Here is a 20,357-nt window from a genome sequence, read left to right on the forward strand (position 1 = left end):
AAGAGATTGAATCTGCTTGATGTTTCCAATTCGTTTGAAAATCATGTATAGGACCCTTCCCCAACCTGATGCCCTTCAGGTGTGTTGGACTACAACTCCCAGCATCCTCCATCTGTGGGGCACCACATTGGACATGGCTGACATAAACCATCTCACTGCAAACAAAGAAATCATATTTGTAAGCTAAAACCTCAGAACTGGTTTCAAGTACTTGGAATGTTTTGCACTGTGTGAGGCCATTCAAATTTAAGGGTGGCAAACTGCTGCTTTGTGGTCCCTGGCCAATGGCTGGTTGGCCACTGTGTGAACAGAGTGCTGGACTAGATGAACCCTTGGTCTGATCCAGCAGGGCACTTCTTATGAGTTGAATGCAAATTCTCTGTAATTGTAGAACTTCAGAATGAACCAAACGTATTGCCCCTCATAGCTTTCTGTAAATAAAACTGAGGTCCCTGGTTTAGTGTACTTTTTTAAAAAAACAACTAAGACTACACAATCATATCTGGAAAACCAGATGACTGTAACAAAACTGGAATTGAGAACGTATCCCACTCAAAACCAGCTCATATTGTGTTCAGTTCCTGGTATAGAGCAATTGCAATCCTCATTCTAGCTACTGATCAGTTCTAATGAGGCATAATTATTAGGGATGTGCACCGCCTCGGATCTAAACCCCAAATCCGAACCAGATCAGGGTGATTCAGACCCCACCCACCCCGGCACTGCATCTGAACCGGTTCGGGCGAAGTCCAAGGCGGCCTGAAGCCAAAGCCAATTGGCTCCGAAGCTTCGGGCTGCCTCAGCGCTTCAGAGGCGGCCCCACCCCCTAGCTCCCCACCAGTCTCCTTACTTGCCTCCGCTGTCTGCTGCGGCCACCGCCCTTGCAACCAGCAGCTTCCACTCATAGGCGTGCGCAGCACATTTCATTAGGTGGTTCGACCAGGGATATTTTTTTTAAGGTAAACATTTTTTAAGGTGAACATTTAAGGTAAACATTGATTGAATATACAGTAATAAAGGACTTTTTTTCATTCATCAAACAAACAAAATAAACGAAAACTGAAGTAAACTGTATTTTTTTAATTAACAAGTAATCTGTACTTTAAAAATACACATTTTAAAACGGAGACTCTGAATACTACTTTTTGGCTGAAATGATAAACAGGCAGCAATAGGGCCTGCAATCCCAAAGTGTTAACATAAACATAATTAGAAACACAAAACCGGATCATTGATAGAGAAGGGGGGAAGTTGTTAAGAGGGGGAGGTTTCTACAATTGTGGAGCACTTGTCAGTCACACACAAGATGAACATAGTTTGCAAGTCTTCAAGGTGCCACAGGACACTTTATGGCTTTTGAACACAAAAGAACAAGGTGTGCCTCTGCTTCTTCACATCTGTTCGCATTACTTTAGCAAGTGCAAACCCCTTCTGTCAAGGAGGACTATGCACTCATGGATCATGCAACTAGCAGGTGCACTCCAGAAAGATGCTGTTAGAACCGAGGAGACCCAGACACACTCAAACAAGCCAAGCCAAGCTACACTATGCACTCACATATTACCTTGCCCTCTAGTCCAAACATCAGTGCTCAAATCCCTTTTGGGCAGCAAAACCTGAGCTAGCTTGGAAGAAGCAACAGGTGAGGAAGGCCTCTGGCACTCTATTGAACATGTCAGCAGCCAGGGTACCTGCTCACCCCTTGCAAGCAGCCTCACTGCCTACAATGGCAAAATGCAGTGTTTGACTGGTGGGCACCTCTCTGCCCTGACAGGCACCAGCTTACAATGGTACTGTTAAGCAATTTTGGATGCTGGATGTAATGGTCTTACAGTCCCTTTTATATCTTAAAATGCATCATTTCACTTCCACATTGCACAGCTGCTACATTTCTGATGCTACAGCAATAATAATATAATAATAATGGCAACCCTGTTCATTTTTTTCATGTTTCCATATATGTGCAGAGTTTCCCATTCTAAACTCACTCAAGGTAAATCCTATGAATGTTTAAACAGAAAAAAGTCCTAAAACTCCCAGTATTCTCTAGCCAGCTATGCTAGGGGATTCTGGGAGTTGTGGGACTTTTTCTCGTCTAAATATGCAGGAGATTGTGCCTTTAACTTATCACACCGGCATGACTACAGGAATAAAATGTGATTTTCTCCTAAACATTGCAAACTTGCCAGTGTCCCTCCAAAAAAACCAGAAAGGAATTAAAGCAAGAAGAGAGATGGGATCATGAAAAGAAAATATCTGTCCAGTTTTCAGTATTTTTTTTCCTAAAGAGCTCCAATTAGAAAGTTTCTGTTACAAGAAAAAATTACTGTAGCATCCTAGAAAATTAATTTACACCTGACCACAGCATTCTCTGTTCCTAAGAGATAACCTATAACCTCCTTAGAATTCAACAGCAAGTATTACCATTTATTGTGAACTGCTAGAATTAACTCCTGGTGCGTGGAGGGTAGGGAATGTTTCACAGTAGAAATTTGGAAGCTACAACAGATTAAGACAGTTACTCCTCTGGAAAGGTTCACGCACCCTACAGGAAAGTTCCTAGGGCAGTTTACAATGAAACATAAAAACACTGAAATTGAAAATCAATCAAGCACATGACAGCAACAAATGTACTATTGCAACCTTCCACTAACTGTGGCCTTCAAAATCTGTTGGACTACAACTCCCATCATGGGAGTTGGAATCCAACAAATCCAACCAGGTTGGGCAAAGACTGTATCATGGATTATGTCATAATATAAAATGTTTCATTCATGAGTTCTACCTTCTGACAGCCTAGAAAGACTATTTTTATTATTATTTATTACATTTATATACCACCTTCTTTCTTCTGAGAAACCCAAGGTGGCATGCATAATACTCCTCTCCACTTTATCCTCACAACAACAAGGTAGGTTGGGCTGAGAGTTTGTGACTGGCCCAAAGTCACCCAGTGAGTTTCCATGGCTGAGTGGGGACTAGAACCTGGATCTCCTGACTCCCAGTCCAACACTTCAGCCACTACACCACACTGACTATTAACTTACATGCATTTTAAACAAAAATGAAATGAAATGAAACTGTAAATGCAACAGATTTTTTTAATGAACCAACATCAATGGATAGATGAAACAAAGCAAAAGGATTCCTTACAACGTTTGTTAACTCTTCGTTCCTCTTAGTTAAATTTAAAAAGGACTCCTATTGAACTGAAACATTAAAATAAAATGTTCACATCCCTGCCTTTCATTAATCATTCTTTATTTCTTCTAAATGATGCAACACAAAATATCAAGTTATAAAAATGGAAAGTATATTGGAATTCATTAACAAATTGAGAGAAGCTAAATCATGAACAGGTTTCAGAGGATTATTAATTTTAAAAAATCATTAATATTACATGTTTGCTACAGGATAGTAAAAAAATGTAAAATAAAGGCAGATGGTTTATCCTTGCTTCTCCTGGTCAAGTTATTGGCATTTGTGGAGAGAAGGAAAGAAGGGCGGAAACACAAATATTACCTGTTCCAAGGCAAAGGGAGAAGGAGAGGATTTTTTCCTCTGATTTTCCTGATTCAGGAATTAACATTCAAGTTGGGGCAGGGTCTCCAGAAACAAGCCCTTCCAACCAGCCCATCTCATGTGCTGATCCAGGCCTTTGCAGGGCCGGTGCCATTTTGCTGCCCAAGGAGAAGCCTCTAGGAGCCCAGGGAGAGCCTGGAGAGGCCTGTCTAGGCACTGCTGCTCAGTGATTCAGGCTCTTCCTGGGTCATCGCCATAGCGACAACCCAGAAGAAGTGCAGACAAGCCCTGGAAGTGCCTAGAGACCCTCATTTCTGGGCTTCCTGAAATGGCCTTTGCAGCCTCTGCTATGGCGTAGGCAGGGCAAACATGGCGACGGCGGTGGATTAGGAGGTTCAGCTGAACCCCCTGTCTGCACGCCAATGCTTCCACTGCCGCCAATGCATAAGACAGGAAGTAGGCCATCTTATGCATCAGCAACAGTGGAAGCCGCTGGACGCAAAGACGGCAGCGGCAGCGGACGGCAGAACAGGTAAGGGGGAAGGGGACGGGGGCTTACTTGCTCTGTCACCGCCGTCATCTTTGCATCCGGCGGCTTCCACTGCTGCCGATGCATAAAACAGGAAGTAGGCCATGCGACCTACTTCCAGCCTTATGTGTTGGCAGCAGTGGAAGCCGCCAGACACAAAGACCGCGGCGGTGGTGGAGCAGGTAAGGGGGATGGGGGGCTTACCTGGTGTCTCCACCATCTGTGGCGGAGGCACCAGGTAAGTGGGGACAGTTTTCTGGGTGCCAGCTGTGCAGCCTGCACCCAGAAAACTCCGAGTTGCCTTGGAGGGCCCGAATTTCACCTCAGCTTCAGCACTGAGGCAGGTTGGGAACCCCCAAGGCAGCTCTTATTATTATTATTATTATTATTTATTTATATAGCACCATCGATGTACATGGTGCTGTACAGATAACACAGTAAATAGCAAGACCCTGCCGCATAGGCTTACAATCTAATAAAGTTGTAGCGGATCGGGGCTGCTTTGGAGGCTCCGGATTGGCCTCCGAGGCGGATCAGGCTGTCCCTGCACAGCCCTAATAATCAGTAGTTAGATCTCTTTCTCACCAAGACCTAATGCATGATCATATATTTCCTTGAAAACCTATGAAAAAATGTTGTGAAATATCCAAAGAGCTGTATGAATAGGACTTTATAACTTGCTTTGCTTTCTTGTTGTAGCTATATCACTGTCTAACAGATAAGCAGTTTTATTCTCAATCCTTTTTCTTATAATGCCTAACATGGAGTTTGCCTTCACTACAGCAGCTAAACACTAAGTTGACATTTTCATTGAGATGCCCACAACAATCCCAAGATTGTTTGGTCACCACCAGCTCAGATCCCATTAGGTTATATTTGAAGTTGGGTTTTTTGCCCCAATGTGCGTCACCTTACACTTGCTTACATTGAACCGCATCTGCCATTTGGATGCCCACTCTCCAGAGATCCCTTTGGAGCTCTTCACAATCACTCTGTTTTAACAACCTTAAATAATTTGGTGTCATCGGCAAACTTGGCCACTTCACTGCTCACTCCTAATTCCAGATCGTTTATGAACAAGTTGAAAAGAATTAGTCCCAATACCGATCCTTGTGGGATCCCACTATTTACTTCCCTCCATTGGGAGAATTGACCACTTATTCCTACTCTCTGCTTTCTGTTCTTTAACCAGTTACTGATCCATAAGATGACTTCTTCTCATATTCCATGACTGCTAAGTTTGTTCAGGAGTCTTTTGTGAGGGACTTTATCAAAAGCCTACTAATGTAGTAGCAATGTTTCATTGTATGACATGTGTATCCAGCATCTGCCAGCTCTTAATTCATCCAAATTTGAAATCATTTGCAAATTCTCCACTAGTCCATATCCGAAGAGCAAAGAATAAACTACCCTACAATTCGTGTACAATAACATGTACTAAATTTGTAGAATAAATTCTATCACGGTTGATAGTTTTATGGCTAAATGTATAATCTAACAACTATCCAGGGACCTTTTAATTAACTGAAAGTTTGCTCACTAGACACTAGTTCTTTAGTAATTATACATTTCTCCAATATGTATAATTGGAGAACATTCTCTTGCCTCAATCCCCTGTAGTATTTCCTCTTTTTTTTAAAAAAATAGAACTCTATTATGGGCTAGTTTTTGGTCTTCGTTTGTTGTTGTTTTTAAAACTAGAGAAAGTCTACATTGTTTCCTAGCTTATGAGCAGATATATTGAGCTTTCTAATTGCTCACTATGCATTTTTTTACTAAACTAAAGAGGGAGTGTGTTGATCATTCCAGTTACCACTGCAAATGTTTACTTTCATTTATATTGCAAAGAGGTTTTTCTGATAAAGAAATGATAAATATTAAATTAGTCTATAGCTCTGAGACTGACTGACCCTGGAACAGTTATACTTTTGGAAACATCCCTGCTAGCCATGAGGTACTTACCAAATGAAACAAAAATTTAAACCAGAGATAGCCTGTGCACTTACCATGGTAACCAAGGTTTGTTTAAAAAACATTCCATAAGTAAATGCCCATGTTTTCACTCTATTGCATAGCAAAAGCCCATTAAAACACAGGCTTTCGATTGGCTATCCAAAACAAAAATAACTTGAGTATATTTTTCTAGAACACCACCTTGGTATAATTTACGTGTGTGTGTGTGTGTGTGTGTGTGTGCATGCAGAAACTGTATTTCTTGCCAACAGAAGTTTTGCTTGACTACTTGTATATAGTACCAAAGCACCTTTTCTTGACATACTTTATGAACTACTATGATGCTTCCTGGCTACATAGGAAATAGTACAAAGCTATGAGTTGCCTTGCCAATCTGAATGCCTTCTGACTGAATCTGAACTTCTGCAGCCTTTTGCAAATCTGTGTTTCACTTTGCCCCTAAATGCTGAGGAAATGTGTATCTACTGAATCACAGACAGTTTCAAGCACTGTTTTAGATTCCAATCCCCATAAAATAGTTACTGAACGGAGCTCAAACAAAAAGCTAGTATTTGTTTGCATATTTTAAACACAATCTAATCATTATCTGGGCCCAGCAAAGTTCTAGTTCGTTAGATAGCAATTTGTTGTCGTCATCCCCTCCATATAATGAAGGTTGAATAGTTTAATTAAAATTAATTTTTATAAGCCCGATATTGCAAGGTAATGTAATTATTATTTCAACTGCATGCAAGATATTTAAATTGTTATGTGTTTCATAATATATCAAACTTAAACACATTTTTCCAGAACATATAAAAGATATTTAAGCTTGCAAAAATAATTACACAAAATGGAATGGAATTTTATGATTCACCACAAGTTTCAAACAAATTGTAAAGTCATTTACATTTCAGATCCTGTTCATAAAGCCAAGCTCGAAAAACTATGTAATTTTCTATTTTCCTCTTGAACTAAAAAAAAGAGCCAAAGCTTAGTAAAGTGCAAACTTGCACTGCAGAATTGCTAACAACAAAAAAGGAATAGCAAACATGTAGGCAGGAAATATAGAAATATATATCAAATACTGGTTAAAAAAATACTGACTTAAGTCACAGCTATTATGTTAATCTCTACAGTTTCAATTCAGCTGAAAACCCCAAAAATAGCTATATTGGCCAAAACAAAACATAAATTACTCAACTTTATAGCACTGTAACACCGTTTTTAGGCCAATTCAAATCTTGCACAGTATTTTATAATCTTTGAGTTGGCCTAATAAACATGTTATGATGCTATGGAGTTTGGAAAAGTTCTTTTTGAGTTCATCTGAAAACCTTCTGACATCCTCTTTCTTCATGAGAATGATCTCAAGTAGACATTGGTGGGAGTGCGGGTGTGGGTAAGGACGGGACAGAAAGATGCTGCAGATTTGATTTGACATTTTGAATGGACATATCGCTAAAAAGATACTTTTCAAGCTGAGAGAGACATGAAGGACTACTCACCGTTTCATATGCCGTAACAATTTTTTTCAAGACCTCTGGAACAATCCCTTGCAATTCCATAGCAGGATATTGATCATTGAGATTCACTACCACCAAGGGTGTATTATCAGATCTCACCAAGCGTGGAGACACTGCCAGAATGCATTGCATGAGATTTGCTACAGGAGAGAGGCCACACAACTCTTTGAATAAAACTACTGCATTCTGTTAAAAAGAAAATACATATATAAAGTTATATTTCATTGATGCATAATTTGGATCTCTAATTATTCAGTCTAATAGACTTGAAACTCATGGTATAATATAGTAGTTACAGCAGGTAAGCAATTAGTTATACATAGCGATATCCTAGAAAACTGGCAGCTTTCCAAAGCAAGCAAGGTGCCTTAGACATTTGGAGTATTTATCAAGAATATTAAATATGCAAATAGACTTTAAAATGCTGCTACAGGAAATTATTTCAATTTTTTTTAGCTGCAATTGACAAGAATAGTTTCCTCTCCCATGTGAACTGACAAAGTTACTCATAGTGTTGTGACTTACAGGTCATGCTCTCTACTTTAAAACCTTTCAGTCTTCAAAGTTGTCATGAAACCTTTCTATCTCAGAAGGTTTAAGTGATCATGGGTCATTCACATGTGTCCATTATCACTTATTCTACCATGAAAAAGATGTGAGCTTTTGATCTTGCTCAGGGTTTTTGAATCTCTTTCAGTCTACTTCAGCCTCTGATTCACCCCTTCACACTTGAGTATAACCATTGTTATTCTAGAATAACTGGATTATTATTATTATTATTATTATTATTATTATTATTATTATTATTATTATTATTTAAAAAATACTATAACAGGCTTCCAGAAAGCAAAAAATCCACTTGGATCTATAAAATGTGGAACTGTCCAACAGTTCTAATGATCACCCATCCTCCACAATACTATTCAAATTCTTCTAGGTATTCTAACTGTCAGAATAGTTAAAGAAAGTTAGCTTCAATGATCCAGGAAAAGGGATTCCACTATTACCAGCTAAAAAAAGCAAAATAAAGTCCACATTGTTATTAAGCTGCATCTGACATAGCAGCAATGTAAGGTGCTAAATTATGAACCTCTAGTTTAGCATTTAGTTTGTCATACTGTATTAGAATTAACTATGCTTCATCATTTCATTAAAAACTTAAAATATTTTCTAATAGTACTAGTATTCATTGCAAGTTGTTGTTTTTTTTAAAAAAAGGACAAATGCCACTAAAATATGCCTTTAAGAAAAAAAAAGTAGATTTGAAATGACAGACAGCTGAGATGGGGAAAATAGGTCTATTTTCTTGATTGACATTAGTTTATACTGTGCTCATGCTCTTAATTCTTTCAATTGCCTGTGCCATTATTTTGAGAATCTGGCTCAGTGAACTGTCTGGCATCCTGTGACAATATGTATTCTGGAAAACTGACATTTAATTATTTACCGAACGCTGATCTACAATTAAAAATCTGTCCTTACAGTTACATATTCCAAATGTACAGTTTAAACACTGAAGTCCTGTCATATTATCATGGCTATACATCCTCAACAGAATATGTCCAATGTTGAAGGTTTTTTTTATCTTATATTTTTAACCACTTTTCTATAAGCTGTCCTAGAATGTCTCAAATTTTTGTACCATGCATTTATCTCTTTACACCTAAAGAGAAAATATACCAGATAAAATCTAAACATGCTAGTTTACAAATAGATTTAATCCTATGATACATTGCAATTAGGGATCCAGTTTAAGTTAACTTACTTATTTATTTATTTATTTATTTATTTATTTATTACATTTCTATACTGCCCAATAGCCGGAGCTCTCTGGGCGGTTCACAAATTAACTGCATTTATTTCCCATTAAGTTGTGTTCTTATTGGGACTGAAGTGCACGTAACTTATTCCAACTTGAATGCAAGCCTTTTTAAAAAACAAAATACTGCTGCTTTTTAAGAACACTGGGAATTAAGATGTCTCTTTGAATGATTTCCTATTAGTGTGTGTTTGGGGGTGGGGGAATCGCTGTTACAAAGACAGCATTCCATTTGCAAAGCCTCTGAATATTTTCAGAAATAAGACACTTGTAATGCGTAATGTTTTCCCCATTCTGGCAAGTCTCATTTAGCCCATGTTTGTTCATCTGTTGATGGCTGCAGCATCAACTGGTGACTTGCATATATGAAAGAGCAATCACAGGTCATATCCCAGAAGCACAATGTTTTGTAATGCACTCAGTTCATACATTCAGCTGCAAGCCATCAACTGTTGTACAAGCCTATATAAACCAGTTTTATGAATTGTCATTTTCCATAATATATCTACAACCAGTCAATCTTTAGAAGAATAATGTGATAAAACAAAAGCAGTTTTTACTTAGTATGCCATCCTTGCCAGATTTTCCTCACGGCCATCATCTGCATGTACTGTTAATTATAACCCTTTCTATTTATTGCTTACAATGTCACTGAATGTCTAAACGGATTCATACATAATGACAACCAAGAGTATGGGTTGTTGTTGAATGGTGGGTTGTCATTTTCTGTGAACCCTGAAATATGGTTTAACTATGGGTTGTTAACCATGAACAGCCCAGAGTTTTCAACCTAACAACAAACCATGGGCGCTTTTTCTGGGTTGTTCATGAGTAACAACCCATAGTCAAGCCATAGTGCAGGGTTTACACATAACGACAATCTACAATGGAGCCATGATTCAACAACATCCCATACTTAGGGTTGTTGTTACATGCAAACTATGTTTAGCTATGTCACACTATCTGGTACATAAATATACATTTATTACATCAGTAGATTTTTATGTAAAATGCAATTCTTATATTAACTTAAATAAAGGTGGTACCTGCATGTTTTCCCTCAAATCCGTGGCATCCCGTATGGGCTGGAGAGCATTCTTGAATACTTCATCAATGATTTTAATCCATAAAGTCCTCATAGAGGCATATTCTCTGGATTTCTTGCTTTTTCTGACCGAGAGACCACGTTTATGAGGCTTCCCACCACCCCTTCGATTTGTAATAGCAACATGGACAAACATGAAAGCATGTGCTAGTGCTTCCCCTGTTAAAGACTGAAGTGGAACATGCTGATAGCCTGTCTGTAAACACTCAAAGGGAATTGTGTACTGCCCAATAAATTCATCCCCGATATAATCATCATCTAGTACTACAAAGCGCACCATGGCAAGTTCAGGTAGATTAATCTGAAATTCAAAACTCTCGTCAAAAATTGGATTGTCCCCATTTTGATGCACTGTTTTTGTCCTTTGCTCTGCACAGTCTGCTGGGATCCCATGGATTTCTACATAGACATAAGGATCTACGACATCACCTTTGGCACCTGACCCTTTGGGTTTTGGAAAGTTCTGTCCACTAATAATCTTAACATGAAGAAGCTGAGGTGAAACTCCAGGCACAGAGTCCTTTGTATTTGCACTAAAGAAAGACACTTCTTCCCGCATGATGGCAGGCCGCAGTACGTAGCCACAGTTGCCATTTTGTCGAAACCAACCAATGTTGAGGTCCATCATCAATCCAGGTGTCTGAAAGTTCATTGCCACTATCTGACAGCCGCACTTCCAAAAATCCTGTGGGTTCATATTACTGGAATCAATCCTCATAGGGCTAGGGAATACCCGAGCAAGAAACCGTTTGTTGTAATTCACAAAGTCCCCAGGGTTTTCGTTGGCGTATTTATTAGCAAGCACTTCATTAAAGGAGCAAACTTCCCAGTATTTCTGAAGCTGAAATGAAACCTGAAAATCTTTGAACTGAACTGACTTACATATGCTTACCAGTTCTGAAAGTTCCTTACAGAGCTGAAAACGTTTCACTGTGACAATGTTCTGTTGTTCCACCCCCTCCTTTCCCACTCTCTGTGACATTTCTGCTCCTTCATCTTCATCTGTAACATCTCCCTCTAGCCCAGAGCAATTAGGAGATAGCTTCTTGGCTTTAATTAGAATTTTCCCTTTAAGAGATTCAGGCGAAGGCAGATAAGATTCCTCTGCGTTAGGAGACTGCGTGTGCAGCTTGTCCCCCAATATTTTCTTCATATGCTGGACCATCACCTTCTGTTGCTTGAGAGAACAATGATTTTCTAAGCACAAAAGAAGTGGGTACTCCGAAGCAAAGAATGCATATTTGTTAATAATGTCAATTACACTGCGGAAGACTATCTGCGAGGTCATTGTGTGCCCTGTGTAAATTACAGGCTCATTGTCAGGACCATCCCACACATCCAACTCAACACTTCGACACCCCATTTTCAGGGCACGAATATATCCTGTGATATCAGATGGGCCTCGGAATTGGTCCTCTATCAAGTATGTATTATGAGATGAGTTTATGAAATAATGAGATAAAGGTTGGTTCATATCTTGGCAGACCTTTTTATGCTCTGGGTCAAATATATGACATTCTGGGGATGTAAGATAATTTGTAAAACCATCTATAGAAAGCCACCCCTTTTCCTGACCCTCTTTAGATGGCTCATATTTGTGAATAATATCAAGGCTTATCTCTTCAGTGACATGTGCCATACCCTGTTCTGCTTCTAAAAACATCATAAGGTCCTTGGTGTCAAGGAATTCTTTATTGCTAGAAAACTGAACTAACAAGAAATAGATCTCAGGGCGAGTGCAAAGCTCATGAAAAACTTCAATAAACTCTTCCTTTGTGATTTCTGTACCAGGTTTGTCTTTTGATCTGTGTAGCTCTTTGAACTTTAGTTCAATTTTACTTGTTTTTAAACCAGGATTTAATTTTTTAATAAATTGTACAGCTCTGCATAAAGATATACGCCCCAAATTATCTATATCAGTTTCATTAAACATTTGTGAAACCCATGAAGTCCGCATTTTATCTTGGCTACTTTCTAGCATATCTAGTGTATGTTTTCCATAAGATATCAGGTATCTTAGCCCAGTAACCCAAATATTTGCAACATCTGCAGAATTTGCAACAAGATCTAGAGACTCATAATTATCTCCATAAATAATAGAAAATGCACAATCTTCTGATATTTGGTCAGAAATTCCATTGCTACGAAAAATGTCAGTATTTTTCCCCGTTCTCACTTCTTTGATGGATTTAACATCAATCTTTGCTTTTTCAGAATCCTTCTTTGAAGGTTCCCAACGTAGAGACTGCATATCTGCATCTAAAAGGAAGTACCGATGGTATATTCTAGAGTTGGATCGAACCTTTCTGAGTTCCGAGCCTTCAACCATGGCGTTAATACAGTCACTTGCACTACTAATCTTCTTCTCAGTAGGCATGCTGCTAAACGACACCGTCTTTTTCCGTTCTCTTTTTTGCTTTGAACCATCCTAGAAATAGAGAAGGGGAAAGTTGATAAAATATTTCACCCCAAGACACAAAAACTGCATGTTTAAAGATCCATGGAGGACTAATTAATCTATCCACATACTAATGTTCATGCACAAAAAATTAAAAGTTACATTGAAGATGTACATCCCCATCCTATGCACATTTGCTTGGAAGTATGTCCACCACGTGAGCTCACTGGGACTTATTGCCAAGTACATTTACATGGAATTGTAGCCTTAGGCGTTCATAATGTTTTATGGTAAATATTTCTGTTATAGTTGCAACAGCCTATGAGATAGTACATATTGTTCCCTTTTAACATTCTATGACCAAGAGACATGCTCGAGGCTAACACACCAAGCAGACTTTTTGAATCTGTGCCTCTCCAGTACCCTATCACTGATTACTGTACACTCTCTACAAATATGCAGTGAGTATGTTGGCATAGCTATATTTTAATTTATTCTAGGGCTATGAAACTTTTCCTGTTCTAGGCCCTAATTGTCAGCACAATTGTTATTTATTTTTATTTATTTTAGAAATTTATAAACCACACATTCAATGTTTTCATGGCAGCGTACATACAATGATACAAACAATACAACACTATATCATAAATCAATCTAAAATCTTAGTATCAAATGCAAAACAGGAAAAAACGCCTCATATTTTCTTACAACTACTGACAAGATGGGGGTATGGTTAGTGTGTGGGTTGGGGACTATCCCCAATGTACTGAGCAGTGGAGGCTGGTGGCTCCGATTTTGGTGGTTATCTGAATCCATTCTGGCCACAGGATAATGTTGTCCTACTAAAACTTCAGTAAGGCAACAATCCTAAGCATGTCATCATGTTTAAGAGGCAAAAGAAATAGCCAACCAAAAGGTACAAAGAGTTATCACTCTCAAAAGAACAGCCTCATTGTGCACCTCAAATGAATTTACATTATCATTACAAACAGAAGGACCCAACTGTACTTCTTCCAGAAATCTGAGGAAATGTTTAAAAATATCTAAAGCATCTGATGATGTAGGCTGTTATCTGCAAAACCCATACCTCTATAAAATAGTTTCTAAAGTACGGCAGTACTTTTTACTGCCTTGATGCTAAAGAATAACACTGCTTCACTCCTAGAACACATCACTAGCAGAACTCTATCAGACTAAATGATTAATGCCTCAGAAAGAAACCAAGCCAGGTGGAAGTCTTCCCATAGTCAATGCATCATCACAGCTTTACAAATAAAACTATAGCTCAAACACATCTCTCTCTCTCTCTCTCTGGAGGATAAAGTACCTTGTCAAATAAAAATGTTTAAAAATAAATACACCAAATTATTAATATATGTAAAGTTGTTTTGTTTTTAAACTTTAAAGCTAGGGATATAAATGCTTGGATAATATATGAATATGTTTTCTTTAAGGGCCTTCACAGATTATTTATGGGTTGTTATTTTTCAAAGCAACAGCCACATACATTTCAATCATTTGTTGGGAATGGGTATCTTTCCTTTAAAGTGGTATTCTGTTATGTAGATACCACATTTTCCTAGCACTCAAAACTACAATATTTTGTCACTGAGAAAATGCTGCTTTTCTTCCAGCTAGTGTGTCAATTGTGATGTTGTGTACTGTGTTGGAAAGTAGTGGCATGAATATTACGGGAACCTACTGGATAGTACTTGTGACATATAGCATTTACTATAGGTTATATAGAGAAATACAGGTTACTTGCTAATTCCCTTTGAGGGATTCTATCCATGACAACATTGTAAGAAAGTGCATTCAGCAGCATTCTCTTTGTTTAGCTCCTTAGATAATTTCCCAAAGTTAGTCACTTACTCCTATCCATTGGGGTCAAGGGGGCAACGAGGAACCAGACAAACAAGAGACTCCTCCACAATCTCACGTACATGAATAAGCAACCTTTTCACTAAAGCAGAATAGTGGTTTCATTTTTTCACTCACTGGCATCCACAGAGTTCATAGTGAGAGCCTACAGTATGTGTTTACAACACTTCAGAAAATTTCCAGCCGATCTCCAATATTCCATTCTTGTGCAAGGTGCTGGGGCATGTGGTGGCTTCTCAGTTCCAGAATTTCTAGATGAAATGGATTGTCTAGATCTATTTTATTCTGGCTTCAGGCCTGGTTATGGGACAGAGACTGCTTTGGTTGCCTTGCCTATGTCAGGAACTGGACAGGTGGAGTGTGCCTGTTAGTTCTGCTGGACCTTTCAGCAGCTTTCATACCATTAACCATGGTACCCTTCTGGGCGTATGTCTGAGATGGGATTGGGAGGCACTGTTATACGGTAGTTCCAGATCTTCTCAGAAGTTGGTGCTGGGAGAGTACTTCCAGATCTTCTCAGAAGTTGGTGCTGGGAGAGTACTTCCAGATCTTCTCAGAAGTTGGTGCTGGGAGAGTACTGTTCAATGCCATGCCGTTCCCCTGCGATGTCCCTCAGGTTTCTATCTTATCCACCATGCTATTTAACATATACATGAAACTGTATATTTTCATCATCATGGGGTTCAGTGCCACCACTATGCTGATGACACCCAACTCTAATTCTCCTTTCCATCTAAATCCAAGGAAGTTGTTCTGGTTCTAAATCGGTACCTGATATCAGTAATGGACTGGATGAGGGCAAATGAATCTTAATCCAAACAAGACAGAGTTGCTCCTGATTAGTTGATATAAAGATGAGGGAATAGGAATTCAACCTGTGCTGGATGGAGTCACACTCCTCCTGAACACTCAGCGTTGCAATTTGGGTGTACTCTTGGACTGTGGATGCCCAGGTCTCAGTGGTGGCCAGGAGTGCATTTGCATAGTTGAGGCTAGTACAACTGTGCCCATTCCTAGAGACATCTGTTCTGCCCATGGTCACACATGCCTTAGTTACATCCGATTTGGACTACTTCTACATGGGGCTGCCTTTGAAAACTGTTCAGAAATTTCAACTGGTCCAAAATGCTGTGGCTAGAATGTTGACAGGGGCTGGTTACAGAAAGTACATGACTCCTTTGTTACAGCAGCTTCACTGGCTACCACTCTGTTTCTGGGGAGAATTTAAAGTGCTAGTTATGGTTTATAAAGCCCTATATAGTTTGGAACAAAGCTATCTGAAAGACCACCTTCTGCCATACAAACTTGCCCAGTCCTTACGGAGAGACCCTATTTTTTTAGATTGCCACTATCAGAGGCATTTTTGGTGGTGACACGAGAGACAGCCTTTTCAGTGGCTGCTCCTAGACTGTGGAAGTCCCTCTCAAGTGAGACTAGGTTAGCTGCCTCTCCTCTATCCTTCTGATGGCAGGCAAATACCACTTTATTCGAGAAGGCCTGTAAAGGGGAGGGGAGGCCTGAAGATTGGGTGCCATTTTTATACCGTAATTGCTATGTTTTTATTGCATTTTAATGTGTTTTAATCTATTTTAAATTGATTTTGTAGCTGCCTTGAGTGCCATTTTTTTTTTTGTAGAAAGGCAGGGTATAAATCAGATAGATAAATTACTGCCATGTCAGTGCATCACACAAAATAGGCATAGCTAGGCAATGAAAGTTCTCATATTAGCAACAATATAATACAGGGATCACAGGAAGGAGTCCAGTGGGCTATAATCAACAGAGATAGGAAGCTCACATCAAAATAATCCTATATGCTACCGTTCCTTGGTCAGTGTTATAGCCCTGAAATTGCCAAGATAATGTCAGAGTTTGCAATGTTGCACTCACATGGTTGTCAGTGGTACGCCCTATCTTAAGATATAAGACTGGTCCTTATGTTTTTCACCAAAAATGGCATGTCCAGAAAAGTATATAAGACATCCAAGCAAAATTGATTAAAAATCGTAGCAATCATGAATAAAAAATAACAGAATGTTAGCTGTAATTTTACATATTTATAGTGCTCATAATGTAGAACAAGTTGCTCCTCACAGCTCTATTGCATAATCTGAAATGAATCTTAAAATGATATCAATCAAACAAGATGCCTGAGACATTTTCCTCACATTTCCCTTCCCAGATTGGGAAGAGAATAAACTACAGTGAGATATATTAGGTAATAATTTAGAATGACATTTTCTGTATTTGTTTTAGGTTTGTACCCTTCCTATTTATACTAATAAATCTGTAACAGTGTAAGCGAAGTGTCACTCTCAGCTTGTGGCCCATAAATTCACTTCCCCACTAAAAGCAAATAATGTAGGCCTATTTTTATTGTTTTTTGTACTGGACCTGGTACCACTTCCTAAGGCAGCAAACACATCTGTACTTACTAAATAACAGTGGAATATCCCAGAGTAGGTTTAACTGAAACAATTGCTTACATTTCATTTATCCCAAGAACCAAAGAAGCTACAGATAGGGAAAACCCACACACAAATACTGCAGAGCTATCTGCTAAATGAAGGGCTTATTACTGCCCCAAAGCTCAGAGATACCATAACATTAACGGGCATGCTACGGTCAATGCCTGGGATGCAGGTTCAGGCTTATGGAAATGACTCGTATCACTAGTCCAGTGGAAGTTTTGACTTTTTTTTATTTGAACTGCTCAATTCCATGCCACAGCACAAATTACTTTGGATCATCCCTCCCCACCTCCATTTCAACAGCACTGTGTCATGTTGCATGGGGGTGCTGCTATTCAAGAAAAATAAAACTAAGGCCTAATCTACACCAAGCAGGATATTGCACAATGAAAGCAGTATGAAAGCGGTATATAAAAGGCAGGAGTCACACTACTGCTTTATAGCAGTATTGAAGTGTACTGACAAATGTTGGGGCCCATTGACACATACCATATATCGCTTTTATACCACTTTCATAGTGCAAAATCCTCCTTGGTGTGGCTCCTGCCTTTAATATAGCACTTTCATGCCGCTTTCATAGTGCAATATCCTGCTTGGTGTAGATTAGGCCTAAGTTTCTCGTGGCATCATGGAGCTAGTTTCATTATTCTTTGGATATTGGCCCATTTTTACAGCATTCATTTCTGCCTCCTCCAGCTGATTTGGTGCTGCATATCTAGGGTTTTTTTGTTCATGAAGTTAGTCTGGTGAGGGCTTTGCTGGCATTTTCTCTGTCATATGGGGGCATATATATTTGTTACGTCCAGCTTTCATCAACTTGGTGCCTTCCAGAAGTTTTGGACTATAACTCCCAACACTCCTGACCATGTTGGCTAGGGCTGCTGGGAGTTGGTCCAAAATATCTGGAAGACACACAATGGAGAAGGCCATGTTGTACAATGTATTCAAGACAATCCATCAATGGTGCTTTTGCTGGGCAAATTACCACCATGAGTTTCAATCACTTTCAGTCAAAGTTCAATTAACCTTAAGTTTAGTTTCTGAACCAAATTTCATCTTGCTTATGTGTACAGCTACTCCATTGTTAAACTGTGGGCCTTGCTAGACGAGGCCTTAGCGCGCAGTGAGGCCCGGTTTCCCTGCTGTGCATCCAGACGACGCACAGGGGAATCCGGGGTCAAGGCGCACTGAAGCCTCCTTTAACGCGCCATAAGCGAAGTCGCTTATGGTGCGCCTTTTCCACAGCCCCGGCCTGAGGCCGGGGCTGCGGAACATCTAGCAAGGTCCGTGGCTTTTTGCAGCTACTCGCTTACTCGCAAGTAGCCGGGAAAAGCCATGGACTGAGCACAGCGCTCATCGCTGTGGCCATCAGGCTGGGGGGATCCCGGGGGAGGAGATGGGGGGAAGGCCGGACCGGCAGGAGAGGGGGAGGGTGGGGGCGACACAGGGGATGGCGAGGAAGGGCAGAGGGCGACACAGGGGGCGACGAGGGAGGGCGGAGGGCGACACAGGGGACGGGGAGGAAAGGCGGAGGGCGACACAGGGGACGGGGAGGGAGGGAGGGAGGGGAAAGAGTGGGCAGGAGGCATGGGAGGGGATCAGGAGTGGATGGGGGGGCTTAATTAAAAGAAAACCCACCTACCTTGTCCGGAGTCTTTGGGGCGCACGTGGCCCCTTTAACATAAAAAAAAATGGCCGACGCTACAGGGCTTCCACAGTCCCTGCGTGTCGGCCATCTAGGAGGCGGGGCGGCACGTGCTAAAGTTAGCACGCCATCGCCCCGCCTCCCTGCCGGCTTATCCAGCAGGGTCTAGCAAGACGCTATGACTCTACCCCAGTTTATGCAAGATGATTCTTCAGTAGCAGCACAAATTACTGGTTAGAGATATAATTGCTCCTTAACATCAGACTGCTAGGCTTAGCATCAGACACAAATGCATGGCAAGGAGAGAATGTGAATGTACAGACCTAACTTGAAGTGCAAAGGAAACATACCCATTTCTCATAGTCATCAATGGCAGATGAAATGAATTGTGACCTTGTGTTTTGTTTTTAGTCCCAAGTATCAAGTGCGATGTGTGCCTACAATTTGTTAACAGCAAGCTAGCTGCTAGTCCAGATGTCTATAAATAATTAAATTATACTGTCAGTTCTGCATTGACATACATTAGAATTTTCCTTGCCTAAAGGGATGGAAAGACCACATTCAAAATGTTCCTCTTTATAGTCTAAAGTTGCTGAGAATTAGGAACTACTTAAAAGAATTTCAAATGAACACACCTCCAATACAAATCTGGAAGCATAAAAGGGTTTCCTTTTTGCATTTGTATTTTATTTTAAAAAATAAAACATTTATATGTCAACCACAACAACAAAAAGGTAGTGTCTTTTAAAGGTGCACCATTGCTTTAATATAAACCTCCCATTTACAGTATTATCTGTTTCTTTTAACAGAAAGGGGAGATACCAGGTTCAGATATTGTTACTCCCCAGATTGGGAGTAGAACTTTTTTGGCCATGAGACTAAACTGCAATTAACTGAGTATAGCATTTCAATTTGTGAGATCAAGCTGTATTGCATGATTGGGACTCTTATCATACTGGTGTTCAATATGCTAATTCTGGTCCAAGATGTTCTGGGCCTCACTGAACCAAAAGGCTTAGTCTCAGGGCATGGTACTAAAGAGGAAATTTCTTAAATACATAGGATTGGATTCAGACTAAGGGTGGTATCCAATGCTAGTCCAACTTAGACCAGACTCACTGAAATTAACAGGACTTAAATTGCACTAATATTGGATACAAATCAATCACATTTAGGTAGGTCCCAATGAAATCAATGTGAAATGTTAGTCATAACCATTTTAACCATATGTGATTTCCAACCCGTTTACAGGTGCTTAAAAGATCTAAGTTGAATTACATATTTCTGAAGAAACCATAGGATTTGGGGAAGAACATAGCTCAGTCTCAGGACACATGATTTGCATGCAAAAGATCCCAGTTCAATCCCTGGCATCTACAACTAGAAGAAAGGATCTTTGCCTGAGACCCTGGAGCTCCATATGTTTCCAAATTCTCAGCCGTTTCCCTTATCACAGAAATGTCAAAAAAAGAAGCTTTCATAACACAGCTGCAGAGTGCACAGCAATG

General features: G+C 39.8%; 1 protein-coding gene across 2 annotated transcripts in view; it reads right to left on the reverse strand.

Annotated features, from left to right (window-relative positions):
• The window catches only part of PLCL2 (phospholipase C like 2), an 84,766-nt gene that overhangs the window by 18,327 nt on the left and 46,082 nt on the right, over positions 1–20,357 (reverse strand). For both annotated transcript variants that reach the window (XM_063128501.1, XM_063128493.1), the window contains exons 3-4: positions 10,396–12,882; positions 7,513–7,716 (exon numbers count right to left, since the gene is read on the reverse strand). In XM_063128501.1, coding sequence (XP_062984571.1) covers positions 7,513–7,716; positions 10,396–12,882 — 2,691 coding nt within the window. The remainder of the gene's footprint in view (positions 1–7,512; positions 7,717–10,395; positions 12,883–20,357) is intronic.

The sequence above is a fragment of the Elgaria multicarinata genome, chromosome 1 (genome assembly GCF_023053635.1).
Source record: "Elgaria multicarinata webbii isolate HBS135686 ecotype San Diego chromosome 1, rElgMul1.1.pri, whole genome shotgun sequence".
NCBI classification, from domain to species: Eukaryota; Metazoa; Chordata; class Lepidosauria; order Squamata; family Anguidae; genus Elgaria; species Elgaria multicarinata.